The sequence below is a fragment of the Jaculus jaculus genome, chromosome 4 (genome assembly GCF_020740685.1).
Source record: "Jaculus jaculus isolate mJacJac1 chromosome 4, mJacJac1.mat.Y.cur, whole genome shotgun sequence".
NCBI lineage: Eukaryota > Metazoa > Chordata > Mammalia > Rodentia > Dipodidae > Jaculus > Jaculus jaculus.
Genome location: NC_059105.1, coordinates 39,249,661 through 39,269,565, shown reverse-complemented (window position 1 = coordinate 39,269,565; position 19,905 = coordinate 39,249,661). Strand labels below are relative to the sequence as shown.

General features: G+C 43.2%; 2 protein-coding genes across 4 annotated transcripts in view; one reads left to right on the top strand and one right to left on the bottom strand.

The window, feature by feature from the left end:
- Window positions 1-435, bottom strand: part of Ppil3 (peptidylprolyl isomerase like 3) — a 16,989-nt gene extending 16,554 nt beyond the window's left edge. The window contains exon 1 of one of the 2 annotated variants that reach the window (XM_045148270.1): window positions 157-435. The gene's annotated coding sequence lies outside the window, so the exon portion shown is untranslated. Of the gene's footprint in view, window positions 1-35 lie in introns of both variants that reach the window. The other variant, XM_004653585.2, reaches the window with a different exon arrangement.
- On the top strand, window positions 388-19,905 carry Nif3l1 (NGG1 interacting factor 3 like 1). 2 transcript variants are annotated; one of them, XM_045148269.1, is made up of 7 exons: window positions 388-538; window positions 4,236-4,693; window positions 7,520-7,682; window positions 13,526-13,652; window positions 16,031-16,169; window positions 17,336-17,419; window positions 18,915-19,905. In XM_045148269.1, exons 2-7 carry the CDS (start codon window positions 4,261-4,263, stop codon window positions 19,097-19,099), a joined length of 1,131 nt encoding a protein of 376 aa, XP_045004204.1. In that variant the 5' UTR covers window positions 388-538; window positions 4,236-4,260; the 3' UTR covers window positions 19,100-19,905. The 2 variants fall into 2 exon arrangements, with proteins under 2 accessions (XP_045004204.1, XP_004653641.2); XM_004653584.3 differs by lacking the exon at window positions 388-538 and having other exon boundaries at window positions 4,218-4,693.

The window sequence follows — 19,905 nt, the reverse complement described above, 5'->3', positions numbered from 1 at the left end:
ACACACACACACACACACATATACATACACATTACCGTATTTCATATTGACGTTCCACCAGTTCGCACGGTCAGCAGAAGAATGCCGGGAATTAAGACAGCGTAAAGGTAGAACGCCGCGAGCACGAAAGAATAAACACCCCGCCTCTCCACTTACAGGCTCGGGGAGCACGGCCACGGAGAAGCAGTCTCGGACTCAGGCGCCTGCAGGTTCAAAATTGGTTGCTTCGGGCGGCCGGAAGTGGAGCGCCGGACCCTTTGCGGAGAACTCCGCTCTCGCCCTCGCCTCGCGCCTGCGCTGACGGCCGACCTGAACGGCCGGAGCTAGGGAAACAATGTAATGACATCTGCCAGCCCCGCCCCGAAGCTAACGAGGAAAGGGAGCTCTGCTCATAATCTCACAAGGACAAGAGGCCTCAGGCCCCTCAAGCCGGTGTTTGGAGTCGGAAGCAAAATGGAAAGGACCACTTCCGCCCGACTTCCCCCCCAACCTCTCAGCCAGGCCGGAAGTGACGCACCAAGAAGGCGTTCTGGCCCGGGTGAGTAGTGGGCGATGGGCAGACTGGGCGAACTACCTGTGCTGTTTGCAGTGGGTCTGGAACACAGCAGGGTGTAGTGCTTGTAAGAGTGACGCAGAGATGGAGGATAGGAAAGAGATTTGGAACAAAAAACTGCCCTGCGGCCCCGAGGGGCGAGGGTTAATGGCTCTGCCAGCTGGCCTTTTAACTGGGAAGGCCTCTGGTGGCGCCGAAGTGAAACTAGGACAGGTAACTAACTGTTGGTCTGCAGGTTGTAAAGAGGGCTCCGTCCGTACTACTTAAAAAATAACATGCAGGGGGCTGGAGAGGTAATTCAGCGTCTAAGGCATTTGTCTGCAAAGCCAAAGGACCCAGGTTCGATTCCCCACGTAAAGCCAGCTGCACACGATTAAGGACATGAGTTCAGTTCCCCAGTGTACATGCAAGCCAGATGCACAAGGTGGTACACGCCTATGGAGTTCGTTTTCAGTGGCTGGAGGACCTGGCACACCCATTCTCTCTCTCTGTCGCTCTCTGTGCTTGTGAATAAAAATTATATTTAAATAGCAAGCATGTCTTACTCCAGGACGGGCATTATTCCGTACTTTATGCTTCAACCTCAGGACATGAGCTGGTCGTTGTTTCTTTTTCCAGAGGGGAAACTAGAGGTTAAGTAATTTGCGCTAGGTCACAGTGGGGATTCTTGTTTGGTTTTTAATTGTTTGACTTTTTTTTTTTTTTTTGAGTTGAGGTAGGGTCTCACTGTAGTAGCTCAGGGTGCCCTCGAACTCATGGTAATTCCCCTACTTCTGCCTCCCCAAATGCTGGGTTTAAAGGCTTTAGCCACCACACCCGGCTTGTTTGGCGGTGGTTTGTTTTTCTAGGTAGGGTTTCACTCTAGTCCAGGCTGCCCTGGAATTCACTATGTAGTCTCAGGGTGGCCTTGAACTCTCAGCGATCCTCCTCCCCCTGCCTTCCCAGTGCTGGGATTAAAGGTGTGCGGCACCCCGCCGGTCTTTTGTTTGGCGTTTTTATATTGAGGCAGCGTCTCAGTCTCACACAGTAGCTTTTATGCTTGAAGTTCACTATGTAGCCCAGGCTGGCCTCGACCTGAGGGTAGTCCTGCCTCAGCCTTCCGAATGCAGGGATTACAGGCAGGAGCCACCACTCCTGGCTGAGTCAGTGCCAGCCATGGTTAGCTGCTGTGCTTTGTTTTTTTCATTGTTACTGGCTTTGGCTTCAAGTTATGTGGCTTCTCAGTTTCCTAGTTAGTGAGATGAGGGGGCCCTACCAGCACCTCAAACACCTTTTTTTGGGGGGGTTTCAAGGTAGGGTTTCACTCTCTAGCCCAGGCTGACCTGGAATTCACTATGTAGTGTCAGGGTGGCCTTAATCTCACTGCAATCCACCTACTTATTCCTCCCAAGTGCAAGGATTAAAGGTATGTGCCACCATGCCCCGCAAACAGCTCTTTTTAAAACCATTCAAACACAATACAATCCAACATACACAAATTTGGTAAATGCTGAGGAATGATGGTGAGAAAATATCCAACATCTTTCTTTTCTGTAATTAAACAGTTATTTTTCTAAAGAGAAAAAACTTTGTATGTTCATTAAAATCACTGCAGCTCATAACACAGTATTCTCAAATCTGAGCCAAGGCAGCATTCACTGGTATGGTGTGGTGTGCATGTTCTGTGTTCAGCACCAAGGCAGCAGTGGAAGATCATGATGAAACTGGTGAGGGCTTCCAGAAACACCTCATTATGCATTTGATTTTTAAAATATTTTATTAACTTATCTATTTGAGAGAGAGAGAGGAAAGAGAGAGAGAATGGGTGTGCCAGGGCCTCTAGTCAAATGCAAATGAACTTCAGATGCACACGCCACCCTGTGCATCTGCCTTGAATGGGCACTGAGGAATTGAACTCATGTCCTCAGTCTTTGCAGGCAAGCATTTCAACTGCTAAGCCTTCTCTTCTGCCCCGTTTGATTTGTTTTTTCACATTTGAATTTTTAAAAAATATTTTTATTTACTTGAAAAAGCCGGGCATGGTGGTGCACACCTTTAATCCCAGCACTCGGGAGGCAGAGGTAGGAGGATCACTGTGAGTTCAAGACCACCCTGAGACTGCAGAGTTAATTCCAGGTCAGCCTGGACCAGAGTGAGACCCTACCTCGAAAAACCAAAAAAAAAAAAAAAAATTTTATTTACTTGAGACAGATTGAGAGAATGGACACACCAGGGCCTCTTTTCACTACAAATGAATTCCAGATGCATGCACCACTTTGTGTATCTGGCTTTACGAGTACTGAAGAATTGAATTTCAGCCAACAGTCTTGTAAACAAGCACCTTTAACTGCTGGGCTATCTCCTCAGCCCATATATTTTGAATTAACTTTGGTTATTACAAGTTCAGAAACCTTTTACTGTTGCCATACTTTTTATGTTACTCTCCTCCCATACAGTGGGTACAGTGTTCTACACTTAAAAAATATTACTTAAAAATATTTTATTTAGCTAGGCGTGATGGCACACGCCTTTAATCCTAGCACTCGAGAGGTAGAGATAGGAGGATCACCATGAGTTCGAGGCCACCCTGATACTACACAGTGAATTCCAGGTCAGCCTGAGCTAGAGTGAGACCCTACCTCAAAAAATAAGTTTCTTTCTTTCTTCTTTCTTTCTTCTTTCTTTCTTTCTTTCTTTCTTTCTTTCTTTCTTTCTTTCTTTCTTTCCATCCATCCATCCATCCATCCATCCATCCATCCATATATTATTTATTAGAGAAAGAGAGAGACAGAATGGGTGCACCAGGGCCTCTAGCCACTGCAAACAAACTCCAGATGTATGTGCCACCATGTGGATCTGGCTTATGTGGGTACTGGGGAATTGAACCTTGTCCTTAAGCTTTCCAGCCAATTGCCTTAACCACTAAGCCATCTCTTCAGCCCCTACCCCCTTTCCAAGGTGGGGTCTCACTCTAGCCCAGGCTGTCCTGAAACTGTGTAGTCTCAGGGTGACCTCAAACTCATAGTGATCCTCTAAATTTTCTCTCCAGGGCTGGGATTAAAGGCATGCACCACCACACCTGGCAGATAAATCACTTTTGAATGCCAGTATATACCACTCTTCACTCCAATTTCTGCTATAGCATGTAGAGAGGGAGGAGACTGGGCCAGTTTGTACACTAAGACTTCAGTGGTGGTCAGTGGTGGTGGTGATGAGATTTATTAAAGATACTGAAGTTCCTTCCTATCTCCAGCAGCTTTAGCATATTGAGGGAAGCAGATCACCAGAATTATAAAATGAGAATATTAGTTTGGGGATGCTGGGGAGGGACACTAAAAGGAAGGTTTGTCAATAAGTGCTTTTGGAAGTCAAAGGAGCTTGAAAAGGTAATATTTACAGACTTGAAGGATGTAGGATGAGGAAGGTGAGGGGAGATGGCAGGATTATTTGTATCAGGAGTTGCTAGGTGAAACATCATCCAGTTTGCTTCTTCAGGTAGACGTGAGGTAGGTTGCAGTGTTCTATTATGTACCCAAGCAAAGGGTCCAAATGACTTAGTGAATGTCAATGTGCTGGAAAGTGTCAGGGCCATTTCCTGAGCCCAGGTCGTTATGGTGACAGCTGTCTTGCCCATATGTTTTGATGCCATGAAGGCCCAGACCTGCAGCGTACATGTGTGCTGTTTCCTGTGTTTTGACTGCAGACACCCAGCTTCACCTGGCTTCTGTATGTTGTCCTCTGCACGCCTGGTCCCCACAACCGTCCGGCTTGTCCAGCCCTGGATCTGTAGTCCTTCCCGTTCCTTCATGGATTTGAAGGCTCTCCTTTCCTCCTTGAATGACTTCGCATCCCTCTCATTTGCTGAGAGTTGGGACAATGTGGGATTACTGGTGGAACCCAGCCCACCGCATACTGTCAGCACACTCTTCCTGACCAATGATTTGACTGAGGAGGTGATGGAGGAGGCTCTGCAGAAGAAGGCCGATCTCATTCTCTCCTACCACCCACCAATCTTCCGGCCCATGAAGCGCATAACTTGGAAAACCTGGAAGGAGCGCCTCGTGATCCGGGCCCTAGAAAACAGAGTGGGCATCTACTCCCCTCACACAGCCTATGACGCTGTACCCCAGGGAGTTAACCATTGGTTGGCCAAAGGCCTAGGTGAGAAGCCTCTTGTCGTTCATACTTAATGTTTTCTCTACAAAATTTAGAATATCTTCCTAGTAAAATTTTAACATAGGGGAGAGATTATTTTTGTGTATTAAAAAATGTTGCTTAGCTGGGCGTGGTGGCACATGCCTATTATCCCAGCACCCAGGAGACAGAGCTAGGAGAATCTCTGTGAGTTCAAGGCTACCCTGAGACCACATAGTGAATTCCAGGTCAGCCTAGGCTAGAGTGAAACCCTACCTCGAAAAAAAAAATGTTGCTTGAATGTGGTGTTGCAGTCAGGTTTTCATTGCTGGCAGAAATCACCTGACCACGACCAGGTTTTGGGAAAAAGGGGCTTATTTTGGTTTATAGGCTCAAGGGGAAGCTCCATGATGGCATGAGAAGAGGGTGGACATCACCCCTTGGCCAATATAAAGGGAACAATAGCAACAGAAGAGTGTGCCAAACACTGGCAAGGGGAGACTGGCTATAATACCCATAAATCCACCCTCAACAATACACTGCCTCCAGGAGGTGTTAATTCCCAAATCTCCATCAGCTGGAAACCTAGCAATAAGAACACCTAAGTTTATGGGGGAGGGACACCTGAATCAAACCACCACATGTGGCAATTAAATTGTATTTGAACAATAAAACATAACAAAGCTTAGCCGGGCATGGTGGTGTACACCTTTAATCCCAGCACTCAGGAGGCAGAAGTAGGATCACCATGAGTTCAAGGCCACCCTGAGATTCCATAGTGAATTCCAGGTCAGCCTGGACTAGAGTGAAACCCTACCTTGAAAACCAAAAAAAAAAAAAGGGGGGGGGACATAAACAAGGCTTAATATGAACCTTATCCAAGTATTTAGAAAGTATAGCCAGATCTTGAGTGTGAGGATAGCCTCGGCTACATAGCAGCTATACCCTGTGGCCTCCAGCCACTGCAAAGGAACTCCAGACACGTGCGCCTCCTTGTGCACCTGGCTGATGTGAGTCTTGAGAAATCGACCCTAGGTCCTTTGGCTTTGCAGGCAAATGCTTTAACTGCTAAGCCATCCAGCCAGCCCTTTTTTTACAAAAATATTTTATTATATATTTGTTTATTCGACAGAGAGAGAGGGAGAGAAAGAGAGAGAGAATGGGCACACCAGGGCCTCCAGCCACTGCAAATGAACTGACGTCTGCGCACCCTTGTGCATCTGGCTTTCATGGGGAATCAAACCTGGGTCCTTTGGCTTTGCAGGAAAATGCTGTAACTGCTCAGCCATCCCTCCAGCCCATACATATTTATTTTTATTGAAGCAGGGTCTCATGTGGCTTAGGCTGGCCTTGAATTCTGTGTAGTGGTGGATGACCTGCTTATTCTTTTTTTAAAATTTATTTATTAAAAAAAATTTTTTTTAATTATAGACAGAGAGAGAGAAAGAGAGATAGAATGGGGATGCCAGGGCCTCTAGCCATGGCAAACAAACTCCAGACACATGCACCACCATGTGCATCTGGCTTACGTGGGACCTGAAGAATCAAACCTGGGTCCTTAGACTTTGCAGGCAAGTGCCTTAACCGCTAAGCCAGCTCTTCAGCCCTATTTATTTCTTTCAGAGAGAGAAGGAGAGAATGGATGTGCCAGGGCCTTCAGCTACTGTAAATGAACTTTAGATGTATGTACCCCTTTGTGCATCTGGCTTATGTGGTTCCTGGAGAATCAAACCTGGTTCCTTTGGCTTCACAGGCAAATGCCTTAACCAACTAAGCCATCTCTCCAGCCCTTTTAAATATTTTTTAAAAATTTAAAAAAAAATTTGTCTATCAGAGAGAGAGAGAGAGAGGGGCACCAGTGGGGGGACGGGGTGGAATGGACTATCTATAATTCTTCATAGATAAGGAGATCCTGAGTCTTCATTGCTAGACCAAGCTGCGCTATTCTTCCATCATATGACACAGCGCCTGTGCTCCAGACACTCAAAACTGCTTGTTGACTGGAAGCTCAGGCCTCTGCAAGTATACTTGATAATTTGTGTGTCTGGTTTGGGGTCTTTCTAAAAAAAAATTGTATTTATTTATTTGCAAGGAGGGAGTATGGGCATGCCAGGTTTCTTCCCATTGCAAATGAGTTCCAGATGCATGTACCACTTTGTGCATCTGGCTTTGTGTGGGTGCCTGGGGAATTGAACCCAGGCCATCAGGCTTTGCAAGCAAGCGCCTTTAATGGCTGGGCCATCTCCCCAGCCCTGGTTTGGTTTGTTTAAAATTAATTAATTAATTAATTTATTTATTTCTGTGAGTCAGGGTCTTCCTGTGTGGTTCAAGCTGGACTCGAGCCTGAGCTCCTCTAGCTTCAGCCTCCTGAGTGCTGGGATTTGAGCCGTGCCAGCACAGCCTCAAGATTGTACTGTGGCCTTTCCTGTGCCCAGAACAACAAGCAAATCAAACATGCTTTGGCTTTATTTTGGGGCTCATTTTGGGTCAGAGCCTTTTTGATGACATGGTCTCTTCACTATGAGTATTTGTACCTGTAACGTGGTGTACATGAATAGATTTGCCAAGCATGATTATTTTAAAAATCCAGTGAGTCAGTGTGTCTTGTCCAAATTTTTCTGAAATGTGAGTCTTCTGGAAAATAATTCTGTAGATTAGATTTTGTTATGCCCATACCAAATCCCTAGATTAGGGGGACTGGTGATGAATATATAAACTTATATATGTGTGTACCTATATTTAAACATATGAAAATGAATCTTAACTGCCTTACAAAATTTGCTTGTAATAGTTTATCTTTTTAATTTTTAAGCACCACAAAAACTTTTATTTCCCCATAAATTTTTTCTCTAGGAACTTGTACCTCGAGGCCTATACATCCTTCCAAAGCTCCTAACCACCCCACAGAGGGAACTCACCGAGTAGAATTTAATGTTAATCACACCCAAGACCTCGACAAAGTGATGTCTGCACTAAAAGGAATTGGCGATGTTTCTGTTACTTCTTTTTCTGCTAGGTACAATATCTCCCTCTCATTTTTCTTTCTTTAAAATTTTTTTTATTTATTTATTTGACAGAGAGAGAGGTGGGGAGACAGAGGGAGATAGACAGAATGGGTATGCTAGGGCCTCCAGCCACTGAAGATGAACTCCATATGCATGCGCCCCCTTGTGCATCTGGCCAACATGGGTCCTGGGGAATCAAACAGGTCCTTTGCCTTTGCAGGCAAATGCCTTAACTGCTAAGCCATTCCTCCAGTCCCTCGTTTTTCTTTCTTTCTTTTTTTTTTTTTTTTTTTCCTGAGACAGGGTTTCATAATGTAGCCCAAGATAGCCTCAAACTCATGATCTTCATACCTCAGCTGCCCAAATGCTAGAATAGTAGGATTATGCCACCACACCTGGCTCTTTTACTTTCTCTATTTCTCCTCTTCTCACTGCTTCCCCTTTTTATATATTTATTTTTATTTATTTATTTGAGAGAGAGAAGAAAAAAAGAGGCCACCAGCCATTGCATCCCCTTGTGCATCTGGTTTACGTGGGTCCTGGGGAATCGAACCTGTGTCCCTTGTCTTCAGGCAAGTGCCTTAGCCACTAAGCTATCTCTTTAGCCCTGCCCCCCCTTTTTTAGTGTAGAGTCTACTATAGATCAAACTGATCTTGAACTCATAGCAATCTTATTCCCTCAGCTTCCTTGGTGCTAGGATTATAGGTATAAGCCACCACTGGCTTGCACATGCTTTCTTATTATTTTAAAAAGTATATTTATTTATTTGTGAGAGAGACAGAAAGAGGAAGACAGAGAGTTAAGTATGTGCACGCCAGTTTGCCACTACAAATGATCTCCACATGAATATACCATCTTTGTGCATCTGGTTTTACATGGGAACTGGGAAATTCAACCCAGGTCATCAGGTTTTGCAGCAATTGTCTTTAACCACTGAATCATCTCTCCAGCCCCCCCCTTTTTTTTCAAAGCAGAATTGGAGTTTATTGAGAAGAAATTTTGCTGGGTATGGTGGCATGCCACCACACTGGCTTCAGGAAGAAAAAATTTTATCACAGATTTAAGCACTAGAGTTATATAGAATGAGATGCTCTAAGGACTTTAATAGAAAAATGCATTTAAGTGCCTCTTACAATTTCAATCATACGGTTATTCGAGACAGGGATAGGAGATTTTCCTAATACCCAAGAAACATCAAGAATGTTAAGGGGTGGGCTGGAGAGACGGCTTAAAGGTTAAGAAGTTTGTCTGCAAAGCCAAAGGATCATGGTTTGGTTCCCCAGGACCCACATAAGCCAGATGCACAAGGGGGCGCATGCATCTGGAGTTTGTTTGCAGTGGCTGGAGGCCCTGGAGCACTCATTCACTATCTTATACTCTCTCTCTGCCTCTTTCTCTCTCTCAAATAAATAATAATATACATACACACACACACATGTATGTATATACATACATATACATATACATATACATATACATATACATATACATATACATATTGTTTGGTTGTCTTTTTGTTTTTCGAGGTAGGGTTTCACTCTAGCCCAGGCTGACCTGGAATTCACTATGTAGTCTCAGGATGGCCTTGAACTCATGGCAATCCTCCTACCTCTGCCTCCTGAGTACTGGGATTAAAGGCGTGCGCCACCATGCCTGGCCTATAAAATATATTTTTAAAAAAAAAAAAAAAGAAAGTAAGGGGTAAGGAAATAGTGTACTGGTAGAGTGAATGCCTAGCATGGTGTAAGGCACTACCTTTAATTCTCAGCAGCAGCACCACCACCAAAAAAACAGGACTTAAACATAAAAACAAAGATAAATACAACTTTTTTTGTTTGTTTGTTTGAGGTAGGGTCTCACTCTACCTAAACTGATCTGGAATTCACTATGTAGTCCCACGCTGGCCTTGAATTCATGGCAATCCTCCTATCTCTGCCTCCCCATGCTGAGATTAAAGATGTGTGCCACCATACCTGGCTTTTTAAAAACTATTTTTATTTATTTATCTACAAGCTAATTGAGAGAGAGAATATGGGTGTCTCTTCCACTGCAAATGAACTCCAGACACATGTACCACATTGTGCATCTGGCTTTATGTGGGTATTGGGGAATCAAACCTAGGTCATCAGGGTTTGCATGGAAGCACCTTCAACTGCCAAGCCATCTCTCTGGCCCAATAAATACAACTTTTTATTAACACTGAAGTTGCCAAACATGGTGGGACACGCCTTTAATACCAGCACTAGGGAGGCAGAGGAAGGAGGATTGCTGTGAGTTCTGTGAGTTGGAGGCCACCCTAAGACTACATAGTAAATGCCAGGTGAGCTTTGGCTAGAGTGAGACCGTACCTTGAAAAAAAAAAAAATTGAAGTTATCATAGGGCTGCACCAAAAGCAATTTCTTTGATGAGTGGTTGGTTTTGTAAAAAGATTTCACTGTGTAGTCCATGTTGGCTTCAGACTCAATGACCTGTCTCAGTGTCCTGAATGCTGGGGTTATAGATATGAACCTTCACACGTGGCTGAAGAGTATTTTTTTTGTTATTTACTTGTTTATTTATATACTTACTTAGGTGTAGATAGGGTGTCACTCTAGCCCAGGCTGACCTGGAATTCACTCTGTAGTCTCAGGCTTGAACTCATGGTGATCCTTGTGCCTCAGCCTTCTCAGTCTTGGGATTAAATGGGCATACCTGGCTTCATTATTTCTACATTCTACTTTCTATATTCTCCTACTTCTGTCTCACTTTGTTTGTTTTTTAAAATGTTAATTTATGAGAAAGAGAAAGAATGGGCAGGCCAGGGCTTCTGGCCACTGCAAACAAACTCCAGATACATGTGCCACTTTGTGCATCTGGCTTTATATAGGTACAGGGAAATTGAACATGGGCCTGCAGGCTTTGCAAGCAAGTACTCTTAACTGCTGAACCATCTCTCTAGCTCCCTAAGAGTGGTTTTTAAATAATAATATTTTTTTGTGATGCTGGAGATTGAACCTAGTGATTTGTGTGGTAAGCAAGTACTCCACCACTAAGCTATATAACCACTTATTAAGTATAAATTTTGTACCATAAAATCATTGTAAATACTCTGTTATAATTTGGGGAAAGTTCAGGAATCTCAAAAAATAGTTATGGGACTTTTGAATCAGTTTACTTTGTGTGGGGGGGGATGAAGAAAGCCATGTGTGGTAGTGCACACCTTTAATCCCAACACTTGGGAGGCAGAGGTAGGAGGATTACCATTAGTTTGTTCCAGGACGACCTGAAACTGAATTCCAGGTCATTCTGGACTAGAGTGAGACCCTATCTTGAAAAAACAAAACCAGGGCTGGAGAGATGGCTTAGCGGTTAAGCGCTTGCCTGTAAAGCCTAAGGACCCCAGTTCGAGGCTCAATTCTCCAGGTCCCACGTTAGCCAGATGCACAAGGGGGCACACGCATCTGGAGTTCATTTGCAGTGGCTAGAGGCCCTGGTGTGCCCATTCTCTCTCTCTCTCTCTCTCTCTCTCTCTCTGCCTCTTTCTCTGTCTGTCGCTCTCAAATAAATAAATAAAAATATTTTTTTAAAAACAAAACAAAACCAAAGTTAATAGTACAAATAAAAAATGAAAAATTCAAACATAAAGGTTCTTCTTGTATCTTCCCTTAATTCTAGTATCCTTAATTCAAATCACCCTTTCCCTTGTTCACAGAGAAATGGTACCTTTGTTTTTTTTGTTTTTTTTTTTTGAGACGGGGTCTCTTTGTAACCGGGCTGGCATCATCAAATTTTGAATCTAGCTTCCTGTCTCTACTTCACTGTTGAGATTGCAAGCATGAGCTACCTTGTTAGCTGAGAAGTAGGTATCTTTCCAAATATAAATAGGCACATAAAGAAATGCACAGTTTGGGGGCTGGAGAGATGGCTTGGTGGTTTAGGTGCTTGCTTGGGCAGCCTAAGGACCCAGGTTTGATTCTCCAGGTTCCATATAAAGCAGATGCATATGGTGGTGCATGCATCTGGAGTTCATTTGCAGTGGCTTGAGACCCTGGTGTGCCCATTTTCACTTTTTCTCTCTCTCAAACAAATAAATAAATAATAAAATCTTTAAAAAAGAAATGCACAGTTTTGTTTTGTATACTGTTTTCTTATTTTAATGGTATGTTTTATTTACTTTGTTTCTATCTCCCTCCCTCCAAGTAGGGTCTCTAGCCCAGGCTGGTCTCCAACAAACTCACAACAATCCTCCTACCTCTGCCTCCCCAGTGCTGGGATTAAAAATTTGCACCACCACGCCCTGGTTTATGTGGGATCTAGAAAGTTGAACATGGTTCCTTAGGCTTTGCAGGCAAGTGCCTTAACCACTGAGCCATCCCTTTAGCCCAACCTTGTTAGATTAATAAACCTGCACCACCTAGTTACACAGAGCAAGTTTCTTTTCTTTCTTTTTCCATATTTGTGATTAAATTTAGGGTCTTGTGCATGCTGGGAAAGTTATACTTTTTTGTTGTTGTTGTTGTTGTTTTGAGGTAGGGTCTCACTCTAGCTCATGCTGACCTGGAATTCACTCTGTAGTCTCAGGGTGGCCTCAAACTCACAGTGATCCTCCTACCCCTGCCTCCCAAGTGCTGGGATTAAAGGTGTGCACCACCATGCCCAACATGCACCACCACGCCTGGCCAAGTCATACTTCTAAGCTGTGTCTTCACCACAATTTTTTCTTTTTGTTTTGCTTTCTTTTTTTGAAGCAGGTTCTCTAGTCCAGGTTGACCTGAAATTCACTTTGTAACCCTCTCAGGGTGGCCTCGAATTCATAGTGATCCATCCTCTTACCTCTGCCTCTCAAGTGCTGGGATTAAAGACTTTGCCGCCATGCCCAGCCTGGTCATTTTTTAATTTTGTTCTTTTTTCATATTATAGAAAATATCGTTTTCATCATTAGATTTTAGCCCAGGGATTGGTTTCTTTCTTATTGAGCTCTGCATGATTCTGCCTCCACCCCCCCCCCCGTTTTTTTTTTCTTGAGATAGGGTCTCCTGTAACCCAGTCTGGCCTCGAACTTGCTCTGTAGCAAGGCTGGTCTTGGATTCATTTTGCTGTTGGTTTTTCGAGGTAGGGTCTCACTCTAGCCTAGTCTGACTTGAAATTCACTATGTAGTAGTCCCAGGCTAGCCTTGAACTCATTGTGATTCTCCTACCTCTGCCTCCCTCTGCTGGGATTAAAGGCATACACCACCTTCCAAGATAACGTTTCTTTTTTTTTGTTTGTTTGTTTTTTGTTTTTCAAGGTAGGGTCTCACGCTAGCTCAGGCTGACCTGGAATTCACTATGGAGTCTCAGGGTGGCCCTCAAACTCATGGTGATCCTCCTACCTCTGCCTCCCAAGTGCAGTGATTAAAGGCGTGTGCCACCTTCCCTGGCTGCAAGATAACTTTTTAAGGTGTCTTTATTCCTATAGCTCTGTGATCAACAATTTCTGCCTCTCTCTCTCCCTTTCTAGCTCTCTCTGTTTACCCATCTAGCCCAGGTTGGCCTTGAACTCATGATAATCCTCCTGCCTCAGCCTCCTGAGTGCTAGGATTAACAGGCATGTGCCACATACCTAGCTACAAAACTTTTTTGGTGCCATGCTTTGTTTCTAAAAGAAACTCTAGAGCAGTGCTTCTCGGACCTGATTCCAGGACCTTCAAGCCTTACTGGAGTACTTCTGAAATACAGGGAGGGAGGGAAGACATTGATGTGAGATTTAATGAGTTATGGGTTCTCTTGGTCAGATCTTTAGTTTCATTTAAATCTGATTTATTATAGCTGTTTTGTAAACTTATAGGAGATTTAAATACATTTATTCTAAACCAAAACATGATTTTTTTTAGGTATGATGACAAGGAACAAACACGGATCAGTCTGAATTGTACCCAGAAAGCTTTGATGCAAGTCGTGGCTTTTCTCTCCAAGAACAGCCAACTTTATCAGAAAACTGAAATTCTGTCGCTAGAGAAGGTAATCAGAATATATATTGGTTTTTTGAGGTAGGGCTCAACTCTAGCTCAGGCTGACCTGGAATTCACTATGTAGTCTCAGGGTGGCCTTGAACTCACAGCGATCCTCCTACCTCTGCCTCCCTCCCAAGTGCTGGGATTAAAGGCATGTACCACCATGCCCAGCTAATAAGAATATTTTATTGTTTTTGTGCATTTTTATAGCTAGTTGGTATGCAAACTATACATATCTAATATATACACTTTGGTGAATTACATTAACTATTTTTGTTCTGTAAGTTCATTTGTAAAGTATAGGTCAAATGGCCATCCATAGTTAACTAAGGCAGCATTGAAAGAGTGGGGGTGGCTCATTGTGTGTTTGCCTCATATGTGTAAAGCCCTGGGTTCTATCCCAAGCACCACACGAAAAACCAAAATGGCACGCCTTTAATCCCAGTACTTGAGAGGCAGGGGTAGGAGGATTGCTGTGAGTGTGAGGTCTCCCTGAGACTACATAGTGAATTCCAGGTTAGCTTGGGCTAGAGTAAGGCCCTACCTCAAAAAACAAAACAATAAAAAAATTAAAAAGTATTGTTGAGGATGTGATATGCTGTAGAAACTTTATTGGGGAAGAGAGATATAGCATGACTAGGAAAATGTTGGTACTTCTTCAAGTTTATAAACTTGGATATTTATTACCCTGTCTGAACCATTTTATTCACTCCTTTTAACTTGATAGACATTCATGTACCAATGATTCTTATACTTTCTGGCTCAGAACACTTTTTTTCTCTTTTTCTTTCTTTTTTGTGACCCAGACTGACCTGTAACTATGTAGCCCAGGCTGATCTTGAACTCATGGTGATTCACTTACATAGCCTCTCAAGGTCTGAATTTGTAGGTGTGGTGTGAGCCAGCCACCATGCTCAGCTAAGAATGCTTGCTTTCTTTCATTCTTTTTTAAATTAAATATTTTATTTTATTTTTTATGAGAGAGAGAGAGACTGGTGCACCAGAGCCTCTAGCTACTGCAATGTGCCCTTTTGTGTGTGTGCATGCCTTGTATGAATGTGTCACCTTGTGCATCTGGCTTACATTGGTACTGGGGAGTTGAATCTAGGTCCTTTGGCTTTGCAGGCAAGTGCCTTAACTGCTAAGCCATCTCTCCAGCCCAAAAATGCTTTCTAAAATGATATTTTCCACTCATAAGTGTGGCATATCCTATTTATACAAATGTTAAGCTGATTTACAACTTCACTATATATCTTTTCCTTTTTTTTCTCTTCAAGTTTTATTGGTGGCATCACCACCAACTTTATTTCCCAGGTTTCTGTAACTTTTCTCTTATTCCTGTAAATCCAAGCTCTCTGGATTCTGTCCCCATATCTAGAAAGTATTTCTCCTATAAACTCACTGTGTAGTTTCAGGCTGACCTCAAACTCTCAGCAATCCTCTACCTCAGCCTTCCAAGTGCTGGGATTAAGGACATACCTGGCTCTGCAGCTTTTCTCTTGGTCCTGCAAATCCAAGCTCTGTAGATTCTGTCCCCATATCTATAAAGTGTTCCTCCCAGGAGCTCTGCCACCACTAGTGGAAGCTCATCTTCCTCACTTGGTGTGTGTATATTCTCGCAGGGCAGCACATGTCCAGCCTCGTAACCTTCCCCATCACAAGCTCTGCATGTCAGCTATACTGTCTGCTCCTGTCTACCTTCTCAGTGCAGTCTCTTCCTTTTGATACCTTTGTTCACATTCTCTGTTTTGAATGTCTTTCCATGTCTCATCCTTCTCTTGCCCTGCCACGCTGCACTTGACATCACTCCTTTAGAACTCTTTTCTAGTATTTCTCTAAGACCCAAGTCCCAGTAAAACCTTGTTTGTACTTTCTCAACACATCCCCTCCCAAGTCTCTGTTTATTTAGTTATTCCCTTGTGCTTCTGTAACAATAACACCTACCTTGAATCTAAATATTTGATCTTGCTGATTTATTTAAACATAAGGAGATGTAAGCTTCTGGAAGTCAGAATAATTTTTGTCAGGTTTGCATTATCAAACTTTAACCTGGAGCTTCCTGTAGCAAGTTTATAGTATGTATATATTTTTTTAAATTTTTACTTATCTATTTGAGAGAGACGGGGTGGGGGGCCAGAGAGAATGGGTACACCAGGGCCTCTAGCCACTGCAAAAGAACTCCAGACACCTTGTGCATCTGGCTTATGTGGGGTCCTGGGGAATAGAACCTGGGTCTCTTGGCTTTGCTAGTAAGTGTCTTAATCACTAAGCCATCTTTTCAGCCCCCTAATATGCATATGTAATTAACTTCAAAATTTGTTGTTTGTTTTATACATTTCTTGGGATTGATGATGAATAATGTTTGTAACTTCTGTTTCTCTTCAGCCTTTGCTTCTGAATACTGGAATGGGACGGTTATGCACGTTGGATGAATCAGTCTCAGTGGAAGCCATGATAGAGCGAATCAAAAGCCATCTAAAACTAACTCACCTTCGCTTAGCTCTTGGGGTAGGGAAGACCTTAGGTAAATCTATTTCCTTCATTATCCTGCCCATCCACTGTTAACAAAGTTAACAAAGGTTAAGACTATTTGTTTCATTTATCTTTGTTTATTTTAATATACTTACTTATTTGTGTGTGTGTGTGTCTGTCTGTCTGTCTGGGTGTCCTACGGTTTCTTGCCTCTGCAAACAAATACCCATCCAGCTTTTATGTATGTAGGTGGCTAACAAATTGAACGTGGGCTGGCAGGTTTTGAAGGCAAGCACCTTTACCTGCTAAGTCAACTCGCCTGCCCTGCTGTTTTTTTTTGTTTTGTTTTGTTTTGTTTTTTGTTGTTGTTGTTTGTTTTTTTCTTTCGAGGTAGGGTTTCACTCTAGCCCAGGCTGACCTGAAATTCAGTATGTAGTCTCAGGGTGGCCTCGAACTCATGGTGATCCTCCTACCCTGCCTCCTGAGTGCTGGGATTAAAGGCCTATGCCACCACACCCTGCTTTTTTTTGTATTTTTAAAAAATACATTTATATATTTATTTATTTGAGAGAGAGAGAGAAAGAAAGAGGCAGATAGAAAGAGAGAATGGGCACGCCGGGGCCTCTAGCCACTGCAAATGAACTCCAGACACATGCGCCCCCTTGTGCATCTGGCTTTCATGGGACCTGGAGAATCAAACCTGAGTGCTTAGGCTTTGCAGGCATACGCCTTAACCACTAAGCAATCTCTCCAGCCCTGTATTTTGTATTTTCAAGGTAGGGTCTCACTAGCTCAAGCTGACCTGGAATTCACTATGCTGGCTCAGGGTGGCCTTAAACTCATGGCGATCCTCCTACCTCTGCCTCCCAAGTGCTGGAATTAAAGGCATGCACTACCACATCTGGCTTGTCTTTATATTTTTTGTTGTTTTTTCAAGATAGGGTCTCACTGTAGCCCATGCTGACCTGGAATTCACTAAGAAGTCTCAGTGTGGCCTTGAACTCACAGCCATTCTCCTACTTCTGCCTCCCAAGTGCTATGATTAAAGGTGTGTGCCACCACACCTGGCTGTCTTTATGTTTTGGTTAAGCATAATTTATACACTACTGAAGAAACTTAGGTATGAGATCTATAGAATGTTTAGGATTCTTGGTACAAATTGTAATATTAAACTAGAAGGGGATTATAAGATAGTATCTTGCTGCCTTTATCTTAAAGAATCTCAAATCAAAGTTGTGGCTCTGTGTGCTGGTTCTGGGAACAGCGTTCTGCAAGGAGTAGAGGCTGACCTGTACCTGACAGGTAAGAGTCTTTACATCTCTTTCTCAATCTTGCTTCCCCCCCCCCCCTTATTGATTTATTTGAGAAGGAAGAGAGGAAGAGAGAGTGCCAGAAAGAGTATAGGCTCACCAGGGCCTCATGCCACTGCAAATGATCTCCACATACATCTGCTACTTTGAGCATCTGGTTTTATATGGCTACTGGGAAATCAAACCCAGGTCTGCAGACTTTGCACGTTGTTGTATTTGAGTCAGAATCAGAACCAAATGGGGCGATGTGAATAAGTAATGAGACCATACCTCAAATGGCTATAGACTACTTTATGGGGATCAAGCAGTGAAGGACTTAAAACACCTCTTTTTGGGTTTGAGGCTGCAGTGGCGTATCTGCAGCTGAGCAGACTTTTATATGAAATGAGGGGTGAGAAGAGTGGAAGCAAGGGTGTGGGTCAGGGAAACAAGACAGAACAAGGCCATTTTCCTTATTGACAAGACATCACAACTTTGAGAATTAACCTGTTTATGTTATAAATGTTATTGTGTTGTTAGCCCAGTGGCTTCCTATTGAAACTGATGTTTCTTTCTTGAGCCTAAGGTCTGAGGATGTGTTATCACCAAGAAATTTGGACTTCATTCTCAAGCCTGTTTCAGGGTCAGCTTGTCTCGGCTACTTTAGAACTTTATGAATCCTTCAAGCAACTTTATTTTAATATTTTAATATTTATTTATTTGAGAAAAAGGCAGAGAGAGAGAGAGAGAGAGAGAGGCCTCCAGCCACTGCAAACAAACACCAGATGCATGTACCCCCTGTGCATCTGGCTTACGTGGGTCCTAGAGAATTGAACCAGGATCCTTTGGCTTTGCAGGCAAAAAGTGTGCCAAACATTGGCAAGGGGAGATTGGCTATAACACCTATAAGCCCACCCCAACAATACACTGCCTCCAGGAGGCTTTAATTCCCAAATTGCCACCAGCTGGGGATCTAGTGTTCAGATCACCTAAGTTTATGGGGGACACTTGAATCAAACCACCATAAGGACCAAGCTTTGAACCCAGTTTGAACTTCAAACTTTAAAACCTGTGAGCTAAGTAAACTTCATGAGTAGTCTGTCGGGTTTCACTGTAGCCCAGGCTGACCTGGAATTCACTATGTAGTCTCAGGGTGGCCTTGAACTCAGGCGATCCACCTACCTCTGTCTCCTGAGTGCCGGAATTAAAGGCGTGCGCCACCATGCCTGGCTGTGCTGTGTCAGTTATTTTAGCTAGAGTGTTGCAAGGGTGACTTGGGTCTGCCCAGAGGAAATTAGAATTCTCAATGAGATGGTACCTGCTTTTTTTTCTTTTTTTTTTTAACTTGGGAGGCATAGGAAAACTACAAAGCTTTTTAGGTTCTGGTAAAGTATTTCTTCACTACATTTCCTGCATACAGAATGTAATGTGGCATTGCTGTGGTGGTGGTTCAGCATCCTGTGCATTCATGCTTACTACTTACACTGTTACTCTTTCCTTTTTGGCAGGTGAAATGTCCCATCACGATCTTCTAGATGCAGCTTCTCAAGGCATAAATGTCATTCTTTGTGAACACAGCAACACTGAACGAGGCTTTCTTGCTGACCTTCAAGAGATGCTGGTGGCTCATTTGGAGAATAAGATTAATATTATCCTGTCTGAGACAGACAGGGACCCTCTGCGTGTGGTATAAAACATACAGAGACATCAGGATGACACAGCTGCACATCATTTGAATCAGAACACAAGTGTGAGTCTGGTGTGGTGGTGCACGCCTTTAATCCCAGCACTTGGGAACCAGAGTTAGGATCTCTCTGAGTTTGAGGCCAGCCTGGGACTACAGAGCGATTTCAAGTTCAGCCTGGGCTAGAGTGAGACCCTGCCTCCAAAAAAAAAACAACAAAATTACAGAACAAGTGTGTACTTGCGTCATTGGTGTGGGTATCCTTCTGTTGAAGTGTCTTAAAATGTATTACCACTTCTGTCTGCTTTGTTAATTGTTCCACCAAATGTTATAACTCATGAGGTGAAAACCTTAAGGTAATTATATAACATATTAAAGAATGGAAATTCAAGGCTGGAGAGATGGCTTAGCCATTAATGTGTTTGCCTGCAAAGCCAAAGGACCCAGGTTCAATTCCCCAGGACCCACGTAAGCCAGATACACAAGAGGGCCCATGCATTTGGAGTTCATTTGCAGTGGCTGGAGGCCCTGAGTGCCATTCTCTATCTGCCTTTCTCTCTCTAATATATAAATAAATAAAAATAATTTTGAAAGAATGGATATTCATTGTAAACTCCTGCAAAAATTTACTGAAATCTATTTATTTAACATTCTTGGGAAGTAGTTATTATAGATGGAATGTGTCAGTCTCAATGTATCTGCCCTTGAGTAATTTTAAACAGGCTTCAGACCTCAGTGATTAAAGGTGCCTGTTTACAAATCTTGCCAGCCTGGGTTCAGTTCCCCAGTTACCCATGTAAAGCCAGATGAAAAAA

Excerpts from the sequence above, each read along its gene's own strand:
- Nif3l1 (XM_045148269.1), top strand. The coding sequence starts at position 4,261 with ATGTTGTCCTCTGCACGCCTGGTCCCCACAACCGTCCGGCTTGTCCAG. Across the intron at positions 4,694-7,519 it reads TTGGTTGGCCAAAGGCCTAG|GAACTTGTACCTCGAGGCCT; the intron begins GTGAGAAGCCTC and ends TTTTTTCTCTAG. Across the intron at positions 17,420-18,914 it reads GGCTGACCTGTACCTGACAG|GTGAAATGTCCCATCACGAT; the intron begins GTAAGAGTCTTT and ends CCTTTTTGGCAG.